Raw genomic sequence first — 27865 nt, forward strand, 5'->3', positions numbered from 1 at the left:
AACCGCTTGGGATAGGCGCTATAGTTTCTAAGCCAGGGCGTTTTGAAACGTGATATTTCGAATTTTCGGTAGTTCATAACTCTGAAAGGAGACGTTTTGCGACCCATGTTTATTAGAACTTTTTTCTTTCATCTCGTATAAGGAACCGCCTCCCAAAGTTTTTCGGTAGAGTTATCTACCACCCTGTATATAAAAAGAGTAATTTCTGTAATAGGGTTGATAGAATGGTCGGTTAATCATTCCGCACCTTCAATGCCCGACAACTTAGTATTACACATCTCGGTTATAACGACAGTAATTTTTGTCTGTGGTGACGGTATAACAGAGTTCAGCTGTATACTGTCCTTGATTTTTCAGGGAAAAATAAATTAAGGACGAAAATACTTTCTTATACGACGTAGCTACGTAAGTTTGAGATTTGTGTATTAACTTTTGTGTTTCGTGCAGTCACTGTTCCGTAAACTTCTCAGCAAAGTGAAATAAATATTTGAATTACTTATTCTGTAAAAAAAATATTGAATACATATTGTAACGTTCTGTTTTAACGTACTGCAAATAATTGTCTAAAACCTTGAAAGATAGGACATGAATTTCTTGACGTTAATGTCGATTAAGTTACAAAGAAAGAATTATTAAAAAAGGCTCACACACATTTTTCTCTATCGTAGACATAAGTGTTACGAATCATGACATCCTTTTTCTTTCTCCTTGGATTTATTTAGCTCTTGTCAGTTTCGGTTCTCTAAGATAAAAATGTCAGTTATAAAATTCTTGACTAAGGCTTGTAAATTGATAACTGTTATCACATGGTTCAATGTGATGCCCTGATGTGACATTAAGGAAACTTCCAATATCTAGGTTTTTTTTTTTTTTTTTTTTTTTTTTTTTTTTTTTTTAAATTTTAATGTACGCCAACAAATTGATAGTATACTATTGGTACAGTTTGGTACAAAGTGTGTGTATATTGACGAGTGAAAGCTACAAATTTGTTTGGCTTAGTTGATTATTTGCGACAAATTGCGAAAGAGATACTGTCTTTGAACCTAGATGTCAAACCTGCCTGATTATTTATAATCGTTTTACACTGTTTAATTTCCTGTCTTCTTTTGAACAACAAACATGACTCGAGTAAATAGTAGTTACAGAGGAATTGATTAGAGCTAAACGTCTTTTTCAGCACCCATGCCATGGAACGGGACCAAATGCTTTAAAATTAGCTTTCGATCTATTACTTGCGTTTGCATTCGAGACTGGTATCCCCATTCAGAATCGCATAGTGCTCAGCTTTAGGTCTCGAAGTAATTGAGTATGCGTCCAGCACCCTTTTCCAACATTCCTGCAGCTGCGCAATGCCCCGGCGATAAAATTGAGGGGGGGGGGAGTTTGAACGTAAATAAGTCCGTGAGTGCATGTTTCAAATCTGTCATTGTCGAAGGATTCTCCACAGAAGTTGTCCAGGTAATGAAGCAGATGGTACTCTCATGTGATAGGTCTGGCGAGTATGGCAGATGGTAATATCCCAACCAAGTTGCTGAGTGGTATCCCTAGTGGTCCTAGGGGGCGCGGTGGCTCAGGGGTAGAGCGTTCACCTCCGGCGCTTGGGGTCCCTGGTTCGATCCCAGCTCGCGCCGTGTGGACTTTGTGGTGGACAAACACCGTGCTCGTGGGTTTTCTCGGGGTTCTCCCGTTTCCTCCCACTTTCTTCATTCCACCATTTCATTCATTTCTCATCACCGTCTCCTTTATCCTAACCGGCATAACCGTGGAACGTAAAACTAAAAATTTCATTTTATTTTCCCTAGTGGTCTTTTCCATGTGTGGTCATGCATTGGCATGGGCCCTTCCAATTTACCAACGTGGCTACTACTGCAATGCAACTGCTGTTAGTACAGGTCAGCAGTGATCATGTGGCCTAGTGGTAGGAACTCGTGATGTACGACTTGGCAATTTTGACGTTTCGATATTCGATTGACCCATTAAACAGAGCACGATCTTGACGGGTGCGGAGGTAGTCTTAAAGTGTGAGGGACAGGTGGTGACAACCAGTGTCTGGTAAAGTTGGTAGATCTATCTTTCGTCACTCGTGAATACTCTGCCTAATTTGGATGGGTTGCAGTGCCGAGATGGTGTCGACATTGTCACTCTTTCCTCATTGGAAGCCGACAATGTGTGGATACCCACGCGCTCAACTTGTACATTTTCCCTTTGCGATGCAGGTTAGACTGTGTTCTCGGAAGCCTGGAAGCGTTCAGCAATTTCATTACACGTTTGACTGCTGTGCTTCTAACCGCATTCAGCTTCGTCATCCAACACCTATTGTCGCCTACTCTGGCGTTCAACTCATAGGAACAGGTCTCCTGATCTGAGCTAGCATCAGTTAATATCAAAATAAGTACATTTACTTTGAATCTCTTAACTACATATAACTGAAACAACAGCATAAACGTTAAAATCACACTACCTTCTTTTAACAACCAGATAAATGCTTGTGCCTTTTCCTTAAGCACTTATTAGTCAGCTACTTAACATTATCCTAGACCATGTCAAATCGTTTTAGGGATTCCAGTATAGGAAGTCACATGGAGCTACATCTGGTTAGTAGGGGGCATGGTCTACAACGAATATGTTTTTGGCCAATTAGACATAATTCCTAAAGTGTGACGAGGAACATTTGTCATGGTGGAAATTCCCCTTTCCGGATGCCGACTTTTCTGACAAAGTATGATGGAAATCACGTAACTGTTGGAAACAGCTGTGTAGACTTTCTTATTGATAGGCCACGTTTTAACAGATCCCTTATGCATGATCCTGAATGTCAGATTATAGTCAGTAGCATTTTCACTTGTCTTGTCTTTTTGTGTCTGATATCCATGTGCTTTCCATAATTCACTCTCTGTGATGATACTAGTCAGGAATATCTATCGTTGAGGGCTGTTTCTTGCAGTACCCAGTTGGCTACCCCAGTGTCCTTCAGGCCTGGATAAGAATCCTCCACGCGAATTTCGCCAATACATGCCGCATCCCTGTCTTCGTGTAGTATTTAATAACATGAGTCTGTGGAAATGTTCAGCTCCCCTGCAATTTCACTAAAAGTCAGTCACCATCGAATGTCACAAGTGCAATGACCTAGGGGTATTTCCCATTCCTATTCATGGCCAGAGCGGGGATCATCCTCCACGGACATTCTTCTAGCTCGAGAATTTCCAAACTGCTAAATGTCATTCTGCTAATCATTAATGCGCCACAAAATACTACTTCAAAGGTTCATATGTCTGCAGCTGTTTTTCCAAATTTACTACAGATTCACTGTTTCTTTCGGTCCTTACTTCATAATCCGACACGGATCACACAACACATCCGCTTAGTCACATCTCACTCAGTACTGTGTGGATTCAGGTGAGGATAATGCTGTGATGTTATCCTGAGATGTTGGTTGCCAAGAGTACCTGCAGAGACGATTCTGAAGTACAATTAATGCTTTTTTTATTTATTTAGAAAACAATTTGGGAATTAAATGAGAAGCACATTTTTTAAAGCAAAGTTGTTGCCCTAAAGAAAGTAAAGGAATTCCAGAAAACCGTAACCATCATCTTTCCTGCTGAGGGCACTGCTTCTTGAAAGTGGGGATCAGGAGTGCTACGACCGCTTAAAACATTTGTCATGTGTTCATAGTATTAGACCCACGTCTCGTTTGCTGTTACGAATCTAGTCAGAAAAAGAACTTTATTTTCTCGAAAAATCAGAAAATTATCTTCTGAAATGGTGCGCTTAGTAATTTTTTTAAGTCTGTGATGAAAAGTTTGGGTACCCATTGCGCTGAAATTCCTTATCCCAAATGCTGGGTGATAATTCTGTCAACGCTTTACAGTTGGCAAGCGTACTCTCTCAGCAAATTTACTTATAGTCAGTCTGATTATTTGACACTTTCATGAACCTTAATATTTTCCTGATTTAGTCTTCAACTGCATTTCTGGTCGAAGATATTCTCAGTGCCTGTTCTCTTCCTCCCCCGTCTCCCTCAGCTGTTCCATTTCTCTACTGTGGCAGAAGAAGCTTTTTTGCCTAATATAGAAAGAATTGTAGTGCCAGTGATGGCATGGGTCACTAAGTCATGTCTGGTCTAGCTTTTCAGATCCATCCGAAAGCAGCTAAAATAGCAACTCTACAGCATTATTGCAAAATTTTGTAGCATTATTGCAAAATTTTGTAGCCAATTAATAATATCCACTGCTCGAGCTCGCCCTATTCACGTATTTGACTCTCGATGTTTTTATACCCCCCGGGTGAGTTTATCGTGTCTGGACTTCTTCAAATGTAATTTCGTATTTATTTGTCTTCTTATATTGGAAAATAATTAGGCGGTTTTAAACACACGCTTTAGAAAAATATTTAACAAAACACAATTTGGGCTCAGTGGTATCTCTTATATTTACCCAAGTTTTACAGGCTCGTTCGATTGCATTTTGACAATCCCTCATAAGAAAATCAATTAGCTCAATTTTTCTTTTTCTCACGTCTGTCTACTTTGATACTTTCTATCTTTCAGTCCAATGCTTACACACTACATGAGAGAAAGAAAATTATACATTTTGTGAAGAAAGAATTATGTTAGAATTACATTAACATATTCACAGATAACCCTTCATGTGTATGACGATGTTTTGCCCCTGGATCTGGTGGGTCATGGCTTAACTGCTTCCGGGTCACGGTCACAAGTTCGCTTAATTTGCCGAAGTAACGACTAATTTTTCTTCTCTCTTGATCAAGTTCTTTTCATCATATTTAAATAATCGAAAACAAACTGTTATCTACAAAGAATATAAATTAACTGATTATTCTGGAATTCCCCAGGGCTCTAATCTAGGTCCGTTATTGTTCCGTTTATTCATTAAGGGTCTTCACTACAACGAAATTAAACTACCGCTAAGTTTAGAGTTTTTCTGTAATATCTTCAAAATAAAAATATTCGAAAAGTAGAAACGTAGTGAACTAGACAATATGATTTTGCATATGATACAGTTATCACAACTCTTCTATCTGCTTTCAATTTGCAACTGTAGATAGATTTAACATTTTTTGCGCGTTCTGTAAATAGCGGCATATCAAAAGCAGATAGGTGAATTGTGGTAACGGTATCACATGCAAAATCGTATTGTTTAGTTCACTACGTTTCTGCTTTTCGAATACTTTTATTTGTTTTGAAGATATTACAGAAAACTAAAATTAGCGATAGTTTAATTTCGCTGTAGTGAAGACGCTTAACGATCTCCCTGATCATATATTGTTAAGTAACAAATTGCTTTTTGCTGATGACCTACGGTAGGATAAAGACCATCCATGACACTCTCAATTTACAACCTGACATGGAAAATATTGCTAATTGGTGTTAACAAACTGAACATAAACAAATGTAACATTTTATCAAATAAAGTTTGATTATTCAACGAATCAGATCTTACTAAATAGATTAAATTGAGTCAAAGAGCTTGGAGTTACATTTGATACGAAACTGACATTTAATAACCATATAGAAAACATAGTTAATGAATCTCTCAAGATGTTAGGGTTCATAATTAGAACTGGAAATGAATTTAACAATATTATCACACTAATAAAATGTATTATTCCTATGTCCGATCAAAACTAGAATATGCTGCAGTGATCTGGAACCCATTTCAACAGCAGTACCGACACCAACTGGAAAAGGTCCAATCTAAATTTATCAAATACTTGACGTACAAGAGAACTAGAATCTATCCATATTACGAAAATTATCTATCATTAATAGACAACTTCGGTATCCCTAGACTTGAACAAAGGCGAAATGTGATAGATATGGTATTTCTCCGTAAAATAGTACAAAACGAGTTTAATTGTACGGATCTCACATCAATACTCAATTTTCATGTCCTGACACTTAAAACTCGTCCTGATAACTTTCGCCAGTTCTATTACAAAAAAGCAAGGACCAAAGTATTGTTGAAATCACCAATCTGGAGAATGTGCTCTACTTATAACAAAATATGTACCGAACAGAAAGAAATACATATGTAATATGAACTCTGTTGAAGAAGAGTATTGTAAATGTATTATGTAATACACCAACACTATAATTGGGCTTATGCCTATTGTGTTGATGGCAGATAAATAAATAAAATAATACAGTGCAAAAGGGAACAAAAGATATCTGAACACACACTCTAATAGTGTTTTCGCATGCTTCCCGTAAACCTTATTGAGCACATGGCATTGTAGGTATAGGTACAGTATGTGTGCGCGTTCGTACTCGAAAGATCATTAGTTGGCGAAGGGAGAATTGATCACAACTTATTGGTGGGTCGATTTGTTCGCGAAGAAAGAGGTTTAAATTGTAAATGATCTGTTATCCTAAGTCTTGATGCATTTTATTCCATTAGTGACAGCTGCCGTATAAAATATCCCTAAAACTAGAGAATTCGTGAAATACGGATAACTCAAATGTTGCTTCGCATTCGCATCATAGTATCTTTTACCCAGTGACTTCAACTTCTTGGAAGCTTAATAGTTCTTAGCCGAATATGTTGCATGATTATTTTTACATATGAAAATAAGTTAAATGCTTTTAATTTTTATGAGTTACAAAATTTGAATGATAATTAATTGTAATTTTAACCGTGCCGGAAGCGGTTGTTTGTTCCGGGTGGTATAGCCTAATCAAAGTCTTCTGTCTGAAAGTGAAAGCGGGACAACAGTGTACTTGCGAGCGAGCGTGAGAACTTAGTAAATTGTTTGACAGTAAGTTGCGTGTTCTGCTTCGTGGTTGGATGTCACGCCTTCTACATATAACGGGAACGAGTGCCGTAACCGACCTCGTTGTCAGTGTTGCCGTTATTTAACTTGTATGTTTGTAACATATAATCCTGAACAGTGGCGAAATGTCTTGTTTATTTAAAAAAAAAAAAAAAAAAAAAAAAAAGTATCACGTTATTTCAGAGCTAATTCGTGCTGGAAATCAAAACTATTACTGATATTAATTAGAGAACAATAACGGTTACTCGACATATTCAGTGCGTAATTTTGAAATTCATATTATGCAGTTCTACAATGTACAGTCGCAAGAAATGACCACCCTATTTGTATTTAGTCAATAATTGTGATGTTTTGTCAGTTTGTTCGTTCGTAATGTGATTGATTTTGTCTTTCACGATTTATTATCATAAATTTCTTATCTTTAGACGGTATATTTTTTGCTAAGATTGTCTTGTTTTAATTCTTGTAGTACTTCCTACCTTTTGTAGCTGTATTCATTCAATTTTACTAATCTTTCTTTAGATATGACAATATCAACCTCGTATACAGAGATTTGGCTGGATTTGAAGAATATAGTATCTAATCATTATCCTTCATCGCGTAGCTAGATCCAAAATAGGGCATCTCCTTGTTTAGTTCCTTTTTATTATTTTCACCTTGACTTAAATGTATTATTCGATCACTATCATTAATCTATGTAGCTTTATCGCTACTCCGACGTGAAGTATTGTTTTGTATAGTTTTCTAATCATAATAGCAAAGGGTTGCGTAATATCTATAGACAAGGTGTATTTCCAGGCTATGCTCAGCATGCTTGTCCAATAACTGTCTTACGATAAAGATCTGAACCGCTGTGCTCTTATTTGTTCTAAATCCAAAAGTCTGTTGTTCAATATATTAAGAGAAAATCTTAAACTCGTACTCAAGAGCAGTGGTTCTCAACCGATGCGTCGCTGGGAAGATGATCAACTGGAACATCTGTATTACGCAGTTCCCTAAAGTGTGTCGCGAAATTTTAGAATTTAAAACTCATGAATTTAATAATAATTAGTTAAAATCGAGACACTGTATCAGTCAGCACCTCCAGCGGCAGCAATAATACTCGTGCTACATAGTCATTATAAAAACTAATTGGTTTCATTATAACAATAGATATTATTTATATTATTTAATTATTATTTATACTAAAAATATCAAACAAATATGTCACGATGTCCTGGACGTTCAGTAAAGTGTGTTGTCAGAAAAAAAAAAGTTCTTGAAATGTCCATATCCTCTTTCGAATATGGCGAAATGGTTCTTTAGTTTCATTTAAAATATGTTACGCTCTTCAAGAATTTTGCAGTCTATACGTTGCTATCGTCCTACAAGCTTTTTTCCTTCCTATTGTGTTCTTACACCTTACCATTCGAATGAGTTACACTTTCTGTTGAACCTGTTCAGGATATGCAGTCTTCAATTCATGTGTCTTAAGTTTTTCTATGATCCAGTCAATTTCACTTGTTCTACTTGGATGTCCCCATGCCTATTTTCTGTGAGGCTGTTTCTCGAAGTAATTAATAACATACATCTTCTAAACTTCTGAAAATTCTCTTAAGATTTAAGTTGCTCTCGTTCGCCATATTCGAAATTTCACATTGATCTGATCCTCTTGTTATCCGGTTCAGACTTCAGTCTCCTATGTTAGTTTTTACGAATTTGTTTCGTCTGTTATTAAACTCGCTAATTTCTCCATAGAATTCTTCCGCTTCCTCTTCTGAATTGTTTGTTGTAAGAGCATGTTTGAATCTTCGTAATTTTTATCTTCGAGAGAGCTTAATAATACACCTTGTTCATCAGTTCTTCCATTAGAGGGAAGTCACTTCCGTTAAAAAATAAAATGCTACAAGTTAAGAAAGTAAATAACCTTTGTAACTTCCCTCAAGACCCGCCACTGAGCTTTTCGTTGACGAGAAATCCAATTGTCTGCTTAGTCCCACACTGATCTTCAGTAATAGAATAAGTATCCGCACTTCAATTACTCTTTTGCTTATTTCGCGTAATACAGATGTTCCAATTTATCTGCTTTCAGCTCTTATGAATCTTCAGTTGTGATGAGAAATTTCGCACTATTACATGGCAGTGGTCAGTTTTAAGTGACAATCGAGTCCATAACTTCCGACTGCTTTAATTCTCTCTACCTGCATGTGATTTAGATCATTGCCTTATGCAATCTCAATTCGGAGAGTGAGGGCCACAATACTTTCCAAGTATGTTAGTGATCAACCCTTCTTTCTGCCCGTCTAGCGTTAGTTTCTAAGGTCCACCGTGGAAAAGAAGTTTCCAGTGTGCATTATTCAGAACTACGAATAGGACCTTAGGTGGCTGATCCAGTCGGTTTCACACATCTTAGACTTACCTCAGCATGCGGATCTCCGCCAACTAAGATACTATAGACACCATTTGCAGACTGTATAGATCGAAGTATACGCGGAGTATTTCGTTACAAATGCCGTACTTGCCGCACGCGAAATAATGCAAAATAAGGATATTGACAACATTAAAACTTAAACAAAACGAACTAAAGGAAGGAACTTACGCCTTCGTCACAAGTCTCAAATTGTGAAAGGTGAACGTAATAAGGAGGGAGATGGCACTAAACCCATATAAGTCCCATACAATCTATCTGTAATTAGAATAAGTTTATTGGTGAGACCCGCAGACAATAATCAGTTATTTCCGAAGAGCTACTTTAAACTTACGTAGGCCTCTGGGAAAGATGTTCTTATACCTAGTTGGCCAGTACCATGATTAGCAAGTCACTCACGGACGAGGGCAGATCTGTGTATTCGAGCAAAATTAATTCAGGACCAATAATACCCTGAAACTAGTCACATGCTTCTCCCAGTTCTCATGTATCTTACGTGATTAAAGAACCACTTCAATAATGTTGAGATCGGTGAGATCATCAATCATGCCACCTCACATCAGTAAATCACCATCATGATTATTCCTTTCCTAATGTTCGACGGGGATATCTTTTATTTCGGCTCTCGCGAGAAGAGTACATGTTGGGAATCGATGAATATATATTTCCGAAAGTTTTTTTTTTTTTTTTTTTCATTTCATCCTTCTGTCATTGGGTGAATTTCTGTCGCCCCCTAAAATGGTGGATTTTGTATTATCGTTACTGTTTATTGTGAAGTCAGTAAAATATTGATCTGATACCTAATGATAACTTGGTTACCATCGTACTGTAAATACGATTACAGTGGGACTTGAAAGTATCCCGTGAGAGATTGTTTTTTGAATAGTGGTTTATCTTCATGACAAACATGCTTACGTCATAAAACGAAAAACACAAAGAATATATCTTTGTTGATATTTAACACTTTTTAGGAGTTTTTGTTGACTTTGTCAAGAAGGTAGAGCACCATCCCTAATTATCGTAGGATTATGATTCATACGCCATTTTGTTCAGAATAGAGTAGGCTTTCAGATAGTACCACTCGCATGTCCCTATCATGTACCTGAGGGAATTTTTTTTAGGGGAAATCGAGATTTTTTTTGGACAAAAAACCTTCAAAGTTTGGGGCCCTTGAGCCCCCCCCCCCCCGGGTCTGCGCACAAACCTAAAAAATTCTTGAAAAATACTACGTAGTGTACTAATTACTTGTGACAAATTAGAATTTCCTGTACATCCCTAAGGAAAAATTAAGGAAAATAGGGATTTTTGTGAAAAAATCCCTTTTTCCGATTTTGTGGCCCTCTGGCGCCGCCCTGGGTAAACATACAGATCTGGAAATCACTTGCAAAAATAGTATTTGTGGTACTAATTACTTGTGACAAATACCAATCTCCTGTCTTCAATACTAAGGGCGGGAAAAATATTTTTCCATGTGGGAAAAGCTGGCAAAGCGCTCCAAATTACAGTAGTAACAAAAAGGATATTATGAAAAAAAAAAAAATCCCTGATACGTTCCTAATTATCGTAGAATGATTATTCATTCGTCGTTTTGTCCAGAATCGAGTAGGCTTTCAAAAAGTATTAACTGAGATGTCCCTATCATGTACCCGAGCAGAGCAATAATCGTGAAAGTGGGATTTTTGGTCAAGAAATATCCCTCTTTTACCCTTTAGTCCTCTGAACCCCCCCTCCCTTCTGTGTTAACGAAGAGATCCGAAAAAAATTGAGATAAAAACTAAAGGATCCACTGATTGTTTGTGTAAAACTTCAGAAATCTAGGGTTGAAGAGAAGCTCACCAAAAAATGTTGAAGTTAGACCTCACTAAATAAAGGGAATTTGTAAAGTGATGACGTCATACCCCCTATGTTCCGACGTTCTGAAGCGTATAGATCCCTCCAAGGCTTTCTTCAATGCCTCCTGTCTTGTAAAATAATAATAATAATAATAATAATATTAAAAAGTCCGGAACTTAATAACTTTCTTAGTTCTCTTTTAATCGAATTTTGAAGACACTATCATTTCGTAGTAAAAATTACGATATATCTTAAAAGGGTTAATACATTGCAAGTGTTACAAGGACAAACTTCATTAAAAACTTTATGTTAAATGATACTGACCTTGCCACTTTTCTTTGAAAAGAGTAGCTGCATAATATTCTTCACATTCGAGTGACATTTATTACATTATTGAATAACTCTTTGTAGGGATGTTCTGCTCATTGGCAGGTTCTAACCTATTTACGTAGCCTGTAGAGGTGCTGCAATAGGGTGGCCAGGCACATGCATTGTATTTCAACACTTCACGGGACATTATAAATATATAACTACATTAATTTTGAATTTTATAGTATTTATCAGTCATATGCTGATAGTGACACTTCTACTGAGAGGTGAATAACACAGCGTGTGTAATGATTCTGTGGAAATGTTATAACTTAATAGCTACGTCCATGGTACACTTTACTGGCTAGTTCCAGAAGCTCGATACTTCTGTTTGGATGTTGAATACAAAGGTATTTTCCAATAGTTGAGTCAGTTGGGAGTTTCCTTTAATCAACAATCCTTTTAATGTGAAACATGTGTACAGTGAAGTCCCGCTAATCCGAACTAATTGGGACCGAACCCTGTTCGAATTAGCCGGAATAATAGTAAAATCGCTGTTTGAAGCGGGTGAACGGGTGTATTGTGTTGTAATACATAGCATATAGTATTTCAAAAGAGGTTTTCTGACCACAATATATGTACTGTACTGGAAAAATGTTTAAAATGATTGAAAAACTTATTCTATTTCTATTTATTCTATTCTTATTCTATTATTCTATTGCAAACTTTGTGTAATTGTCGTAATGTGGCGTAAGGCTATTAGGCTATTAGGCTTTAATATACAGATATTAAAGGAAAAAAAAACTGCATTTAACGAAAGTTTACTTTGTTTTCTACGAAAACATGCGGTCATTTTCATCCTTTTAGTTATTAATTTCCTAAAACTGCATATTTTCGCCACAATAATAATGATAAAGTTTTCCTCCCGCATCTGTTCGGATTGTCGGGACTCCACTATTTAATAGTGTGCTCCCAGGTTTTAATAGTATTATATATGGTAATTTTCTCTATTCTTTTGCAGGACTATTTGGGAGAGACAGCTCTGCATAAAGCTACACGAACGAAGTCAATAGAATGTATTAATCTTCTTGTTTCTCGTGGGGCAAAGTTAGAGTAAGTCAACTTTTTAAGTTTGAAATTATTTAAAATTGATTTTAACCCATTAGTGCTCGTAATTACTCAGTTCAACAAAGGTACCTTCTTATAGTTGAAAGCTTCAAAAACAATACATTATGTAGTAGCTGGAAATTCGTATAACCTTATAAAATAAACATATTTGCATATGGAAACAGCTTTTGAACTAGGGGTCATCACTACAGTATTCTTTTCTACACAAGTATCTTTGTAGTATGTACTCTATCCAAATGTTACGTTTACCATGAACGTGATTACATTGTCACAGATTCATAGCATGTGTACAAATGTAAATTTTTCTTTTTCCATTCCTGTAACTCATTTCTTCCTGCTTGCTTAAAAAATCAGTCTTGGTGGTGGTTACTTAGTTTTTAAAAAATAGACTATTATATTATTATCTTTCGTTCTTATGTAATATATAAATCACAACAATTTTCATATCTCAAGTTACACTTAATTGTTTGCCTTTTTTAAATCTGTAATCCACTTGGAATCATCTTACTCCAAAAATTAATTTTACAACTCACTGTGATCAGTAGTATTAATATTTTTCTGATTGCTGTTGTACGTTACTTCTATTCTAAATCTCAATAAAAATTTCTTTATTTTATTAATCTACTTAATTTCTATATTCATAATTATATCTTCGGTATCTACTCGTCATTCTCTTGTCCTTTGATCGTGCGCGTTATATGCATATGGTAAGGTACTCGACGAAAACTCCGTAATCTGGTTACGTTGGGTTTTTTTTTTATTTTTTAATTAGTTTCTATTCATGAGATTACTATTGATCGGACTATATAACAAAAAAAAAAAAAAAAACTTTATTTCTTCAGATCTAGTTACATGTTTCAAAAGATACATTGTCAAATTTCAGCCAACAAAATTTTAGATATAGATTTTTATATTTGGTTGTGAACTAGGTATTGTTTTCAGTATTTGTTATAAATTTACATTTTTGAAAACAACCATGTAAACTTCAAATACAAGTGAAAGTACGAGGTAACCAAAAAAAAAAAAAAAAAAAACTTCTTCCAGTTTTAGTTCAGTAATGAAGAGGAATACCATGGATGGTGTACCTTTTTAGGTTTCGAAGTAATCTCCATCAGCATACAACGCCTTTTGTCAACGTTCCTGCACGTGCCCAGTACCCTGGTGATAAAACTCGGCGGTCGTGGATGCAAGGAGGTCCGTGAATGTGTTCCGCAGGTCTCCTGCTCACGGAAATGGTTGTCGAAGAAATGAAACAGGTGATCTGTGGCGCAAGTCCGGTGAATATGGTGCATGACTTGTCTCCCAGCCAAGTTGGTAAATGGTCTCCCGGGCCCTCTTCCCTACATATGACCTGGCAATATCGTGCAGAAACAGCACACACTTGCGATTCACCAATGCCTGTTTCTTCTGCCGCAAAGCATGGTGCACCCTTTGCAACTGGTGAGAGTAGAGGTCAGCAGTGGTGGTCTAACCAAGTGGAAAGAGCTCGTAACACACCACTTGCCGACAATTTCATCATAGAGCATAGCCTTTTTGTGAGTGCAGAGGTGATCTTGAGGTGTGAGGAACAGGCGACAACCAATGTCTGGTACGCTTTTCGTCACCAGTGAGCAAACGATCAAAGATGGGTGTGTTTAGGTGGCGAGTGAGCAAGATCAAACAGGTTGTCACTCGTTGTTCCTTATTGGCTGCTGACAATGTAAAGGGTACCCACTTGCTTAACTTGTATTACTTTGCTATCCCATGCAGGTGCAGTCTGACATTTTCAGCGGAAACATGGAACCTTTCTGCAAGTTCATCACATGGTAGACCACTGTTATCCTCGATGGCTGCTTTCAGGGCCTCGTCGTCCAACATATGGGAACATCCACTGCTATGAAAGGCTCACATCTCCCGAACGGAATGAATTCCTGGTGGTGCATTCCTTTATGACATTCTTCCCAAATGCCTAGCATATGCGGCGACTTGATGCGGCAGCTGACAGACCCACTTCAAATTTACACAACACACACACGCGCGAACAAGCTGCTTCAAAACCTCCGTTTCTCTTCGATACTGGACGAGCTATGACTGCTGTGTGTGTGCAACGTGCCTGTATTACTGAAAGTCGATGGTCAGACTAACTCCCGATTGCGTGGCAAGTACGTTCGTAATTTCATTTCCTCTCTGTGAGCGTATGATTAATGAAACGTCAAAAAGAATTACTTTTTTTTTTGGTTACCTTGCATTTTACGATCAGAATCTACACCATATTGCTTTTCTTACTTTTATTTAAGTGTCGGGTGCTTATAGTTTTGTAGGCATTTCTATTTAACATGTAATTTAGTTCTTGTAGGCTTCAGAAGGCCCATTTTTAATTAAATAATTGCAAGAGAAGAATACTTATATATATATATATATATATATATATATATATATATATATATATATATATATATATATATATATATATATATATATATATATATATATATAGAGAGAGAGAGAGAGAGAGAGAGAGAGAGAGAGAGAGATAAATTGCATTCGACACTGTTGACGGTCGTTTTAGATAATTTATTTTTTACCTTTTATCATCTACCGTGCCGATGGAGCTGAACGTGGACTTTAGGAACAATGTTAGATGGGAGTGTTGACATTTATCTTAGCGGTTCCGAAAACTATGGATTCGACACTAATATGGAAAGTCAATTAAAGTCTTAGAAATCGTAAGAAGGATTATTGTTGTACGTACGTGGAATGCAAAAAACTAACAAATTTATTTCGTGCGGGGGGTCTTAAGCCCAATAGCTCCCTAAATACGCCAGTGGTACAGGGATATTTTCCTGCGAGTAAAAGTTTCTTTTGGAATGCGTTGAGAAATTACCGCCTAATCTGCAAGAGTACTCCCCTAGCACAAGTATATTTTAGGCACACACTAACTCCCCCATCTCCAAGTGCTTCAATTTCCGCACTGTGTTAGACTTATTTGTTCTTTCCTCAAGAATCAATACAGACGATTAGTCTTGATAAGAATGATTAGGACCGAATCCTGTAAAGGTAATTCGTATACACTTACAAATTTGTATACTAATATTTATCAGTATGTTCTCTCTGTATGATATAGAGAGAGAACTATTCCTTTACATAAATATCGACAAAAGATAATGGTCTTTTGAAGGCAGTAATTGTAATTTGTAGCGCGTGCATTTTTCCTGTAATAGCATATTTTGTTGAATAAAGGACATTTCATTCGAATCATATTAAATTTCTACCTATTAAACACTTGAAGGTAAACATGTCAGCAGTCACCTTTAAGTTGTCAATTTGCTATAGACCTGTTGGTTTGTGAAAGTGTAAGAGAAGAATCAAACACGGAATAAGCCCTACTACCATGTTAGATGAGCATAGCAATGCGGAAGGATAAATCCAATTAACGATTGTTACAGCGTTAATGTGCTTATTCTACTCAGTTATGTGCCCCCTGGAGAGGAAGGTTTTTTAACTCTCCCCCTTCAGCAACGTAATAGGAAAACATATACATTTACCATGTTAAGATTTAAGCACATTAACGGTAAACAAAGTGACCAAATTAATTTAAATACGATTATACGATAAAGCAATGTAATACCACTTTAAAGTGTGATAGTATTTTTATGGACACACTGTATGCCAAGTCCTGAAAAGATACGAACTTGGAAGCTAAACCTCTTCTTTCTTTCCTTCAATGGCTCCACCGAACATTCCTTTAGATTCTGTTTAATATTCAGAATAAAAACGGTGTATGGTATTAAGACTATCAGTACTTTCAAACTAAATTATGTTCACAGCTGAAATTAAAATGTGTTCTTTCTAATTTACAAGATGTCCACTAGAGGAATTCTTGAGCGTCTTAAGTTTCCATAAGGTAGAATTATATTTTAGTATATATAAATTTCCCGATTTTCTGCTGGCATGGATTTAAGCGATATTATACATGTTTACAGTACTAACAAGTAAGTAGGAATTTTGTGCCTTTCGTTGAAATGTAATGCATCTTTTCATGATCTTATGCTTCAGTATTTGCAGTAACAGTGGACTAACCCCTTCAAAGTTAGCAATGAGCTGTGGATACTCTCAGGTTGAAGCACATCTTCTGCTTCTCGAACAGCAGCAGCAAATGCATAATGGTGAGTAAATTAAAAATGGTGCCAGTTTTGAATTAAAGATGGATTGTTTAGTTCTTTCTAATAGGTAGATTTTATGGTGGGTTTGCGAGGACAATTTAAAGGTTTTTAATTCTCTAAGTAAGAACTTAAGTAGCATGTTTCACGATGTTGTAATTGGAACGTTGTTTTCTGAGTACCGCAAAATTTCCCCTCGGCAAGTGTCCGTGTGAGTCAGTTTATTCTTGGCCTGCATTAGCGAGGTGTAATAGAAGAACTTCAATTTTACTAGGAAATTTAATGAGAATTATGTAGGAAGAAATAACAATATTAAAAAGTTATGCAAATGAACAGTCCAGTTGAACTTTCACTTCATAATTGATGAATCGTTGTGAAAATTACTGAAGCATAATAAACCTAGCCAAAGAAGAAGACAAGAAGCATCAGTCAACAACATATTAGTTTTTCTTGATCAGAGTGGCTTGTGGGAGAGGAAGACTCACAACGTTCCTCCTGACTGCGGAAGCTAGATGAGAGCCAGTGTAGACTACCCGATGACGTCATAATTGACTGGTGACCTAATTGTATGTGTGTGTGAACAACATTTGAAAGTACTGACCACTTCGTTTCGTCATTATCGTGGTTGCTTAAGTACTGTACCACCACTATGATGCTCAAATTTTGATAGTCTCCATTTTACAATAATTTCAGAATTACACAAAAACCGCGAATCTAGAGATACGTTATTAAACTTCTATTTTTATGTCCATGATCATAGTTTCCTTAGTTGTAGAACATTTTATTTATAATTTCAATATTGCATCAGTCATAATTTACAAGCATACTCGGTAAAATGTAGACTCGGTAAGTAGTATACTCAGTAAGAAGCATCTGCTATTTATTAAAGAGTATTTTGTGTTAATTCTATATTATACACTTCTTAGAAGACAATGTACCCAGGTTTCTATATGTGTACTGTATGAAGTAGAAAACTTAGTTTAGAAAGTCACTGTTCACATAGTAACCACGTGACTGGACCTCAGTTGCTGGAGTACTCTCTTTAAGAATGGTATTCTTTCATCAAAATTGTTGCTTTCTCCTATATGCTTTTTTCTTGTTACATCAGAACTTTTAAGGTTTGAATACGTTTTATTCACACTCAGTGATAACAAGAAATGAATCCTCTTAACAGAAATATTGGCTTTTCATTCCATCCTTGCCACGACATTATACTCGAACAGGGTATTCTGAAAGTTGTGCCATGAGAAATGTGTTGAGACACCTAGTACCTATGTTAAAAAGTAGCTTTAATATGAGCTTTTACTTTGTTACCTTTTACACTTTTTCCTGTACAGAAACTGTTACTTACTTATTCGTAATTTCTGATCATGATTTTGCATGCCCACTTCATGATTCCTGTGTTTCAAGTTGCGAAAACCAGAAGTAATCAGAATTTTCCAATTATCTTCAGCAAATTAATATTATTGCTAATGCACACTTGTCGCCTACTAAAGAGGGCGCAGTGTCTCGGTTTTCGATATTTGGTGGAATTCAATTTTCAGTGGTAACGACCATCAAGAGGTGAACGGGAGCCAGTTGGATTAATATTAGGTATATTCATATAACTTTGCAAGTCTTGCTGGATGACGATGCATCTCAAACGCAAAAGCAGCTTGCAGAAACATTATAAGTTAATCAAGCAACTGTTTCTAGACGTCTAAATACCTTAGAAAAAATCCAAAACGAAAGAAAATCGTTGAAGACGAAAAACAACTTCCCAAATTTTGATTGCCAACCGAAAAAGGAAGTATTTTCTTTTTCGAATTGTTATTGGCGATGAAAAATGGATTTATTTTAACAGTCCAAACGCAAAAACTATAGGTTGATACAGGCCAGCTGTCAACATCTTAAGCAAAACGCAATATCCACGGGAAGAAAGCTTTACTCTGCAACTGATGGGATCAGAAGGGTGTTTTGTATTTTGAGCGGTTGAAACCTGGTCAGACAGTTTCTGAAGACCGCTACCATCAACAACTACTAGATTTGAGCAGAGCTTTGAAGGAAAATCGTACAAAACTGACCAATAGACGTAAAAAGAGTCGTATTCCTTCATGATAATGCTCGACTACATATTGCTACGCCTGTCCAGGAAATGTTGGAAGGACTAAGCTGGGATGCTTTATCCCACTCTGCGTTTTCATCAGTCATAGCCCGTTCCGACTACTACTTGTTTCGTGTGATGTAGCGTGGAGTCTCGGAACAGCGCTTCAGTTCTTATGAAGAAGTGAAAAATTGACTATGAGGAATTATTCAAGTGAGGAATCCGTAATTTAACTGAAAGATGGACGGAGGTTGTGACTAATGACGAACAGTTTATTTTAAGTAAATATTTTTTTCGTTTAATCTTGAACCAACGTGTTTCACTTGTCGAAAAATCCCGTAAGGTATATGGATACACCTAATATATAACGACCTTCGGTCTAGGAAGAAATAGTGAAGGAATTAATATCTGATCACACATAAGTTAACTAAAAGCGATATGGTCGGCCATTAACCTGTAAAACTAGAAGTTATTATGAAGTCGATGTCTCCGCAAATGTGGGAACACTTCGTATTTAACTTTAAACCGGTCCCGGGTTCGATCCCAGCCCCCGCCAAGTGAACTTTGTGGTGGACAAACACCGTGCTCGTGGGTTTTCTCGGGGTTCTCCCGTTTCCTCCTACTTTCTTCATTCCACCATTTCATTCATTTCTCATCATTACCGTCTCCTTTAGCCTAACCGGCATAACCGTGGGACGTAAAACTTAAAGATTTCATTTTTAACTTTAAACCTTGGAGTATTAATAAAAATACATTTCTTAATTGCTATTTATATTTTGAAAATGGTTTAAGTCCCATTCTGATTGAACGTTTTTCTTCTTGCGTGTGCGCATCAAAATATGAAATAATAAATTTTACTTCAGAATTAGACAAAGAATAGACGTAGTGTGTTCTTGCAGACAGGAAAGACTGCTAATGAACATACCAATTTCTTTCTTTCTTTAATATTTTATTTAACTTACACCAGTGCCGGCATTTCAGCAGTTGTGGGGTGCTACAAAAGTCATAGGACACTAAACTGATAGGATGTAATATTAGAAGCTGCAAGAGGGTTTAAGGTTAAGAGTGCCAACTCTCCTTTTATTTGCGTTTAGAACTCAAGTCTGCTATACAAATAAAGGACAACTCTAGGTAGGCACGAAGCCCGGGAAAAGAATGTGAAATGTATTTGCTCGGTAAGTCAGGGGATTTTTGTTTTCTTTCTTTCTTTCTTTCTTTCTTTCGTCGTAATTCCTTTCGAAGGTTTTAAACCTCCTCGTGACGGGTTTCAGTTTAAGAGCTTTTCCAAGTAAACTTTGAGTTAAATTTCTTTACCGAACAGTCCAATTACTAGATAATGTAAGTTAGGAAGCCTCTTACGAAGATATTTGGGTGAGCCATAAAGAGATGGTTAAATTTAAAAACAGAGAGGTGAGTAGTAGTATTCCTAATAGACTAGGACACAGAACTAGATTCAGTCATGCGTTTGTTTCTTGATAATGAACTTACAGATTTGTTGAAGCCATAAAATTAACTTCTCAATTTTTATTTCACAGGAACGAATGGATTCGGTAATATGAATGGTCTTCCAAATGGACATACAAATGACATTGCTAAAATGCCAATAAAGAATGGCTTAAATGGATTTAAAACACCTAGTGTTTCCAATGGCTATTATGGTTATCATCCTGTAACACAGACACAGAATTCAGACGATTATGAAATGGAAACAAACGAAGGTTCTTCTGCAGTTGCGAAACCTACACAAAATGGGATTGGTATAAATGGATTTCATTCAGATAAAGTACCATTTTCACTAAACGGATCTTTGAGCCATTTTAACAATAATAGTCTACACTTAAATCATGGTCCTCAAAATGGTGATATTCTTTTGGACCACGGTGTTTCAATGAACGCCGTTCCAGTAGCTGGTCGCAAACGAACAAGGGAAGATCTATCAAATGACACTGCCAAGAGAATGCGACAAGAAGGTAAGATTTTAAGCTGACTAAAGCAATTCTAATTACATTTGAAAATTACAATCGTTCGCAAATAAAATATAGTTGTTACGAAAATAATTATGAACATAGCAAGCATGGTGCAATTTCTTTTCTGTTTATATAAAAGCGTTCTTGTGTCAAACCAAAAATTCTGTCTAGTTGACTTGCTTAGTACAATATTTGATTTGTAAAAGTGAAAATGGCATCAGCCTGAAGTGCAATAATTTGGCATTATTTAATGTAAAATATACCGTAATCTATCTGTCATGTTCTGGAAATTCTGTCTTGGCTTACAAAGTTAATTGAAAGCCTAAAATGTATGTACAAATTCTCGAAATTATCTTGAACACCCAAAGAGACTAATCGCGGGGCCAGGGAGTAGGAATACTACTACTCCCTCCAACAGTCTTTAGACATGTTCCATATTTTGTAACCTGTAAATATGCTTCTTTGTTCCAAAGCTCTCCAATACTGTCAACGCAAGACGTGTATTCGTAATCTTTCAAGCCTAAGTAGCTGTCTGAAGCCTGTTCCTGAGTTTATATAAGTGTTGAAAAGATGAGTGTTCGGGACATATTTGAACGAGAGACTACTTTGGAAACGATCACGAATTGACAACCTTAAGATTGATTTTTTAAAAAATAATTTGTGTATTATATATTATACATAATAGTTTAAAAGAAAAAAACTTCACCGTGATCAATTTCAACCTGAGGTAGTTTAGTCACTTCATCCCTTAAAGATATAACAAAATAAAGCTTCAATAATTGTGGGCCAGAAATGTGGTTCACATGGTGGTGAGAAAATATACACAAAACAAAGCGAAGAGCTTTTAGACTGTTTTATGTGATGGTGTTCAATGACTTCTACGCTATTCTTTTCGGTTACTATAATGTGCAGGTATATATATAAGATACCGAGTAATACAATAGCAAATAAAATATTGGTGTCTACTTTTTTAAATAACAAAAAGGAAAGGACAACTAATATAATCGGTGATAAAGTAACTACCGTCAGTGATGTTTTGCCAAAATTTCAATTGAAGCAATCTCCAAAAACTACACAGAAATATGCTTTATTATTATTATTATTATTATTATTATTATTAAAATAAAGTAACATTCTCAGCGTTGACCAACGTAGAGTGTTAGGGAACTACTCAAGTTAAAAGTGAAGTTCAGTCTTGAAATAATTACATTAGAATTCAATAGGTGGCCAGATGTAGCACAGTCACACAATGCCATTGGCAAGCTATAGCCTTCTTTGGCTCTAATGGCAAAAAGTTTAAGATAACAGCTACATTAATATTTTCTGTGCTGTAAAATTAAATTTATTTCTGTAAGAAGTGAAAAATAAGTATTGAACGACAATTGTCTTGCAATTTTACATATTAGGACAGTGCGGAGGTTTGAGATATAAACATGCTGCACATTCACTTTTCAACTATATACTTGTTTTAACTTGATAATTCAAAACTCGCAAATTACGTAAGTTTCATTTACTATGAAAAATACTGTGCCTTTTTGACCCGTGAAACTTTCTATACATGAGAAAATGTCACTTTATTGAGTATAAACTACAAAAATTTGCAGCTTTTACCAATGCTGATTTGAAGTATAGATCTGTCAAGATAATTTAAATCTATTTGAAAGTAGTACAAAGATTTTTAATGAAGTTTTTAATGATTTAGAATCAAATATTTGAGGAAACTTGCTAGAAATGGTCCTTTGTGTGTATCTCCAACTACAGTGAATACTGAAATGACTAGTAGTCTTACTAGTACAATTTGTGTGCATAGGAAATAGAAACCATGTAATTTTCGTGTGTGCTAAATATGACTGTCATCATCGTGGGCAGTCTCCTTATTACTTTTATCACAAAAGAAAACTCAGCTGCTGCAAAACCTCTATCTGGGGTGCTTCATTTATCTGTGCATGTCCTCGTGTGACTTGTCGGATACATGCACTTCGGACACAGACTTTGGGAAAGAAGTGCTCATGAATGTCCATCTTTCCACAGCAAATATTGATATCTTTTTGTTGCAAGGTTCCGCTTTGTCTTTGCTAATTCTCAAGAGTAACTTTTCGACACGTACGATATTTATTCAGTTGGATGAACATGTCTATGTAGTTCATTTGTCACTTGTTACAGGATTCGTTCTAGTGTTTTTTTTTTTTTTTTTTTTTTTTTTTTTTTTTGCGTCGGGAGAACGTGCATTTCTATACAATACTGAAAACTATATGCCAAGTGATCAGTTTTTTTTCGGAAATCCCTGATAAACGAACATATATGATGTTTATACCCATTTATGCCTCGGACTACACAGATGTCACTTACGGCATCATTTGCTAACCATGCTATCCTGTTACTTCAGCGTTCATATGCACAGTTTATTATTATTGTCATCTTGAACAGCTATTCCACAGCTGCAGAAGTAGTAACAGCTGTTGCGCATATCCCAAATTCAGGCGATGAGTTATGTACTGAGGCGTTGACTTTGAAACACTTTGATACATGTAGAATTTGTCATCATTTCCCCAGCTGCTAGCAGTTTTTTGTATTTATTAGAGAGTCGAGTTTAAAAGTTAGTTTAAACTATTTTTTTCTAAGACTTGCAGTTACACAAAACTATTCGTTTCGAATGCTTAGATTCAATGAGAACTAAAGAGTTGTAATTCATAACATTTGGCATTAGTGAAATATTTGTTTCTTCGTGGCTATATTGTTAACATACATGTCTTTGGTGTAGGAGACCGGGTTTTGTTCCCGCCGGAAGCTCATAAGGTTTGATCCCGCGTTAAGCTGTAGGTCCCAAGTTTCGTATAGCCTTGGTGCTGAAAGGGACGCCGAAAACCAAACCAACTAGTAAATTACTTCACTGATGCTACCAACAGGGTGTCTATCATTCATAAAAGTCAAGAAATTTAGCTTTTGGGTCACGATTTTTAAAAAATTATTATTTATTTATTAATTTGTACAGATGTAAGTAGAGACTAGAAAATTTTGTTCTATAAAACATCAAAATTCACCGCCAAAAATGTCTATGGTCGTCTTTAAACTCTACCAAATTGCAGTCAAAGCATGGTTCTATTGCATGCATGAAAATTCGGCCTAATTTTGACCCAAATTGGCTCTTGAGGAAATGATCTACGCATCTAACCAGTTTATTCAACTGTGAGAAGACGCCAATTTTTTATCGCTCCAGGGAACAGCTTTTGAAAGAAGAGATAAGATAAAGATAAGTGCTAAAGAATATAAGCACTGTTAGTTTTTGAATGTTACGAAATTTTATGGTTTGGTAAAGAAAAGATCACGAAATATCATTTTGGAGTTTTAGTAGACACTCTGTACCAAGCTAAATTTTAATGTGCTAGGATTGTGCGAAGGAATATTGGCCGTGCCACAACATTGAATATATCGAACTCGTAACAATACGCTAGCCGGCATAAAGAAGGTTTTTCAGTTTGTATCGAACCGAAGTAGAAATGCCACTGCCATTTGGAGAATGGCGCTAGAACTAAACGTCTGCTGTCGTGAGCAGTAGAGGTCTGAAGTCGTAGGTGGATGGTGAATGTAGACAACCCGTTACCGGAAAATTAAACCGTTACTGGAACAAGTATTTCGTGACTTTTTCCGTGCTCGTTTAACCAGAAACGCATAGTGAAACAGTGTCGAAGGAATGAGTTCACACTTGGGATGACTGCTGCGAAAGCTATTTTAGCCCGTTACACAAACCAGGAACCCTTGGCGAAATAGTCGATATGAAGAGAGCAACAAGAAAAATAATAGTTCCCTCGTGGCTAAACGGTTAGCATAGCGCTTTTTGGCGTGGGAGACCCAGGTTCGATTCCCGACAAGCGGTTATATGATTCGGACCGTACATTAAGCTGTAGATGGCCTTAAGTAAGCCTTTCGTAAGTGGCTCCAACAGGTGCGTCTGTAAAGTTCGCGTATACCTCCTGCTCTCGCACCACGTTGTAGAATAAAAACTGCAGGAAATTATATGAAAAGCACTTGGTGAGATTCAAATGGCACAGTGGATGGTACGCATCCATCTCTCTGATTGTAATTACATTCAACCACGAAAATACCGTTTTAGCGACCAAAGACCACTGCAACTTTGTTCGCCACTACTGGGAAAGTTTCCCTGTTGGCTTTTAGTTGTTATGGGATTCAGTTATACGAGGAAGTTTATACTCAAGCTTATAAAAATGTGAAAGTGAATGGAAAATACTTCAGGAAAGCACTGTGACGTCTGTCTTCCGAATCTATATCCGGTGGGGACGCCAAGCAGATGAAAATCCGTGTAGCCAAGACTGCATCTCTACGTATTTATCAGGAATGAGGAATTCGTATCATTCCGTTTCAAAACCTCCCTGTGATGCCGGTCTAGTGGCTTTCTGTGGCTTTGGCCTGTTGAAAAGACTGCTTCACCGTCACCATCTGTTTGTCTCTGGAAAACTTGCAAAGAGGAGTGGTACAAATTTCACTGCCCGTGCTATGCCTAAGTTTGGCCCAATGGAAACTTCGATGTTGGGCTATAGTCCAGTGCTGGGGGTCCAATAGAACGCTATTAATGGTGGCAACGAGATTTCTTGTAAGGTGGGTACTCTTCAAAATCGGTCCGATATAATTCGAACAACCTTCTGTAGACCCAGAATAGTATAACTCTTCAAAAGATTTTTCAAGGTAACGTCACACTTGCAATACTAATTTGGAGACATACTTCTGATGAAGAACACATACTAGTTACTACATAAAGTATTTGTAGATACCTAATTTAATCCAGGAGGATTATACTGAAACTGTGATATTTTACTTTTTATCATTTGCAACTGATTCTTTACCAGTTAGGTGTAGTTTTATCGTTGATGTTGTAAATGTGGGATATAGATTATATTAAACTGGGATAAAGTCCATTGTCCTCTTTCTGCAAAGTGTGTTTTCGTTCCTTTCATTTAAGTTTGATTTTGAGTTTGCTGTTGCTTTATGTGGCAAGTTGGAAGTAGAAGTTAATCTTGGGTAGTAGTGGATTTAAGTATGTTTGTGTTTTTTTTGAATTTACACGTGAATTATTTGTCAGTATTGTAGATTGCACATTGAGTAGTTGAAAAGTCTATTGGCATAGGTTTAAATATTTACTGAATAATGTATCTAGTTGATTCTCACGGCATGAAGTGAAATATGTGCTTATTGCATTGAATCCTTATATATATATATATATCCTAATGTACATAAATGCGAAGCTCTGAAAGATTTTTATATTGGCTTGTAGTGTAAGCTCGCACTACGACTAGTAAATTTCGGTGGATTTACTTCCTCTGTAATGGATTATTTATCAGTTTTAGGAACAGTCTTGATTAAAAGAACGAATTATTAATACGAAAACTTTGAATTTTTACGGAGCAATCCATTTTGTGATTCCTTGTATTACATCATTGCGTCCAGTATTTCCAGGAGTCACTTTCATCATGTATGTAAAGACGTTCGTCCTATATTTGCTAGAAATTGAGTAAACTAGTCGCATTTAGTTGTAAAACGCATATTATTTTCTACTTAAGAATTCCAAACATGTTGGTGCACTTCATCTTGAGATTCACTGTTTTGCACTGATGTTAAGTTCACTTCAGAGAACCCTGCACTTTTCTTATGGAAAAATGTCTTCCATTAAATTTCTTAAATGTGCGATATTTCAGTTCTTCACGCCTTTCTAAACTTAAATAGTAATGGGAACAACAACTAGGAAGCCTTTACTAAAGCCTGAAATACTGTTAGTTATGCCCTGTAGGAAAAAAAAAAACCGAATAATAAATACAAGCGAATGATGGAAGAATTGGTAAAACAGCAGGAGAACCCCCAGAAAATATATACAGACACGGTTTTCTTCACAATTTCGTGTTCGAAGGTTTCCTTTTCTCGTGGGTGGGGTGGGGGATTCTATACCCTCATAGTCAGTTCCACTGCTAGTGAACACTATACAACGGTATTATGAGGATGAAAAGTGTTGATTTCGATAGGTTTTATTTGAGATTTTAGTTCTTCCCATAGTCAAATAAATACTAGCCCGGCTAGTATATACGCAGGTTAATATGTTTTGATGTTTGTCGAAGAAGAAACTGAACTTTCTAAAAATACAATCTACGAAACTACCCTTGATTTTTCTGCTTGCCAGTGCCGCGTAGTGAGATTCTTCCCCAAGCAGTTAATAGTAATTGCATCATCCTGCCTTGTACCATTGAGACTGCGAGTGTTGGAATGTTGCCTTTTGTACTTGCAGCGATTTCGGGATATTAACGAAAATTAAGATTATGGAAGATTAGCATATGCATCAAATTTGTTTTAGATTTTGCAAGACATTTGTAGAAACTTTGAAAATGTTGCAAGAAGTGTAAAGGGAAGAATGCATGATCCGAACCCAGTGTTAACGAGAGGTTTTAGCGTTTCATGCAGGAAGAACATCCATCGAAGAGAGAAACGTAGATGCCATTCATATCATGTGATGGCGTTCACGTTCAGAAAGTGCTTAATGTTGTACGGAAAAACCATCGTTTGACCGTTGACAAAGTAGAAGTAAGTAAATCGTCTTGTCATGTAATCTTAGTTGAAAAATTGAACATACATCCTGTTGCTGCAAAATTCTTTCCAGGATTGCTAGCCAATAAACAAATATATACACGTAGAAATCTGAGAAGATCTGAATTGTGCAAACGAAGAACTGAAAAGCATTATAACAGGTGACGATACTTACGATACTAGGATCTATGTCTATGACGTTGAAACAGAGGTCATCCCAATGGGTACGCAGAAATCTTCACCGAGACGGAACAAAAAAATGTGAAAGACACTCCAACGTTAATGATGCTTATTGTTGTATTTGTGTTTTGAGGTGGTGGTCATTATGAATCAAAATGTTCAAACTTGCAAGTCTGGCTCGTGGACTCAGTCGCTCTCGAGCTCAATACTTCAAAGCGGGCCCGTATGAGCTCCGTTCCTATGAAGTAGATGGTTAGCCAGAGACCTGGTTCGAACGAGCGCAAGTCCCAATAAGACCAGTGAGCACTATCACAAGGCCGGTCCCTTAGTAAGCGCAAGATTGAACTAACGCAACCTTCATGAAGATAGAGAGCCCGAGTACGAACGAGTGCAAGTCTGAACAAGCGTGAGCCTCATTGAAGTTAGTGAGCGTAAACCCATTCCG

The 27865-nt window shown here is 36.5% G+C and overlaps 1 protein-coding gene across 13 annotated transcripts in view; it reads left to right on the forward strand.

The window, feature by feature from the left end:
- LOC145681091 (ankyrin repeat domain-containing protein 10-like) overlaps positions 1-27865 on the forward strand; it is a 180072-nt gene that overhangs the window by 79915 nt on the left and 72292 nt on the right. For all 13 annotated transcript variants that reach the window (XR_014130725.1, XR_014130726.1, XR_014130724.1 and 10 more), the window contains 3 exons: positions 12360-12451; positions 16502-16611; positions 20224-20658. Coding sequence is in view for 8 of the 13 variants with exons in the window: in XM_081752473.1 (XP_081608599.1) it covers positions 12360-12451; positions 16502-16611; positions 20224-20658 (637 nt within the window). In the remaining 5 variants the exon portion in view is untranslated. The remainder of the gene's footprint in view (positions 1-12359; positions 12452-16501; positions 16612-20223; positions 20659-27865) is intronic.

Source organism: Thermobia domestica, chromosome 3, assembly GCF_964235325.1.
Source record: "Thermobia domestica chromosome 3, izTheDome1.hap1.1, whole genome shotgun sequence".
Taxonomy (NCBI): Eukaryota; Metazoa; Arthropoda; class Insecta; order Zygentoma; family Lepismatidae; genus Thermobia; species Thermobia domestica.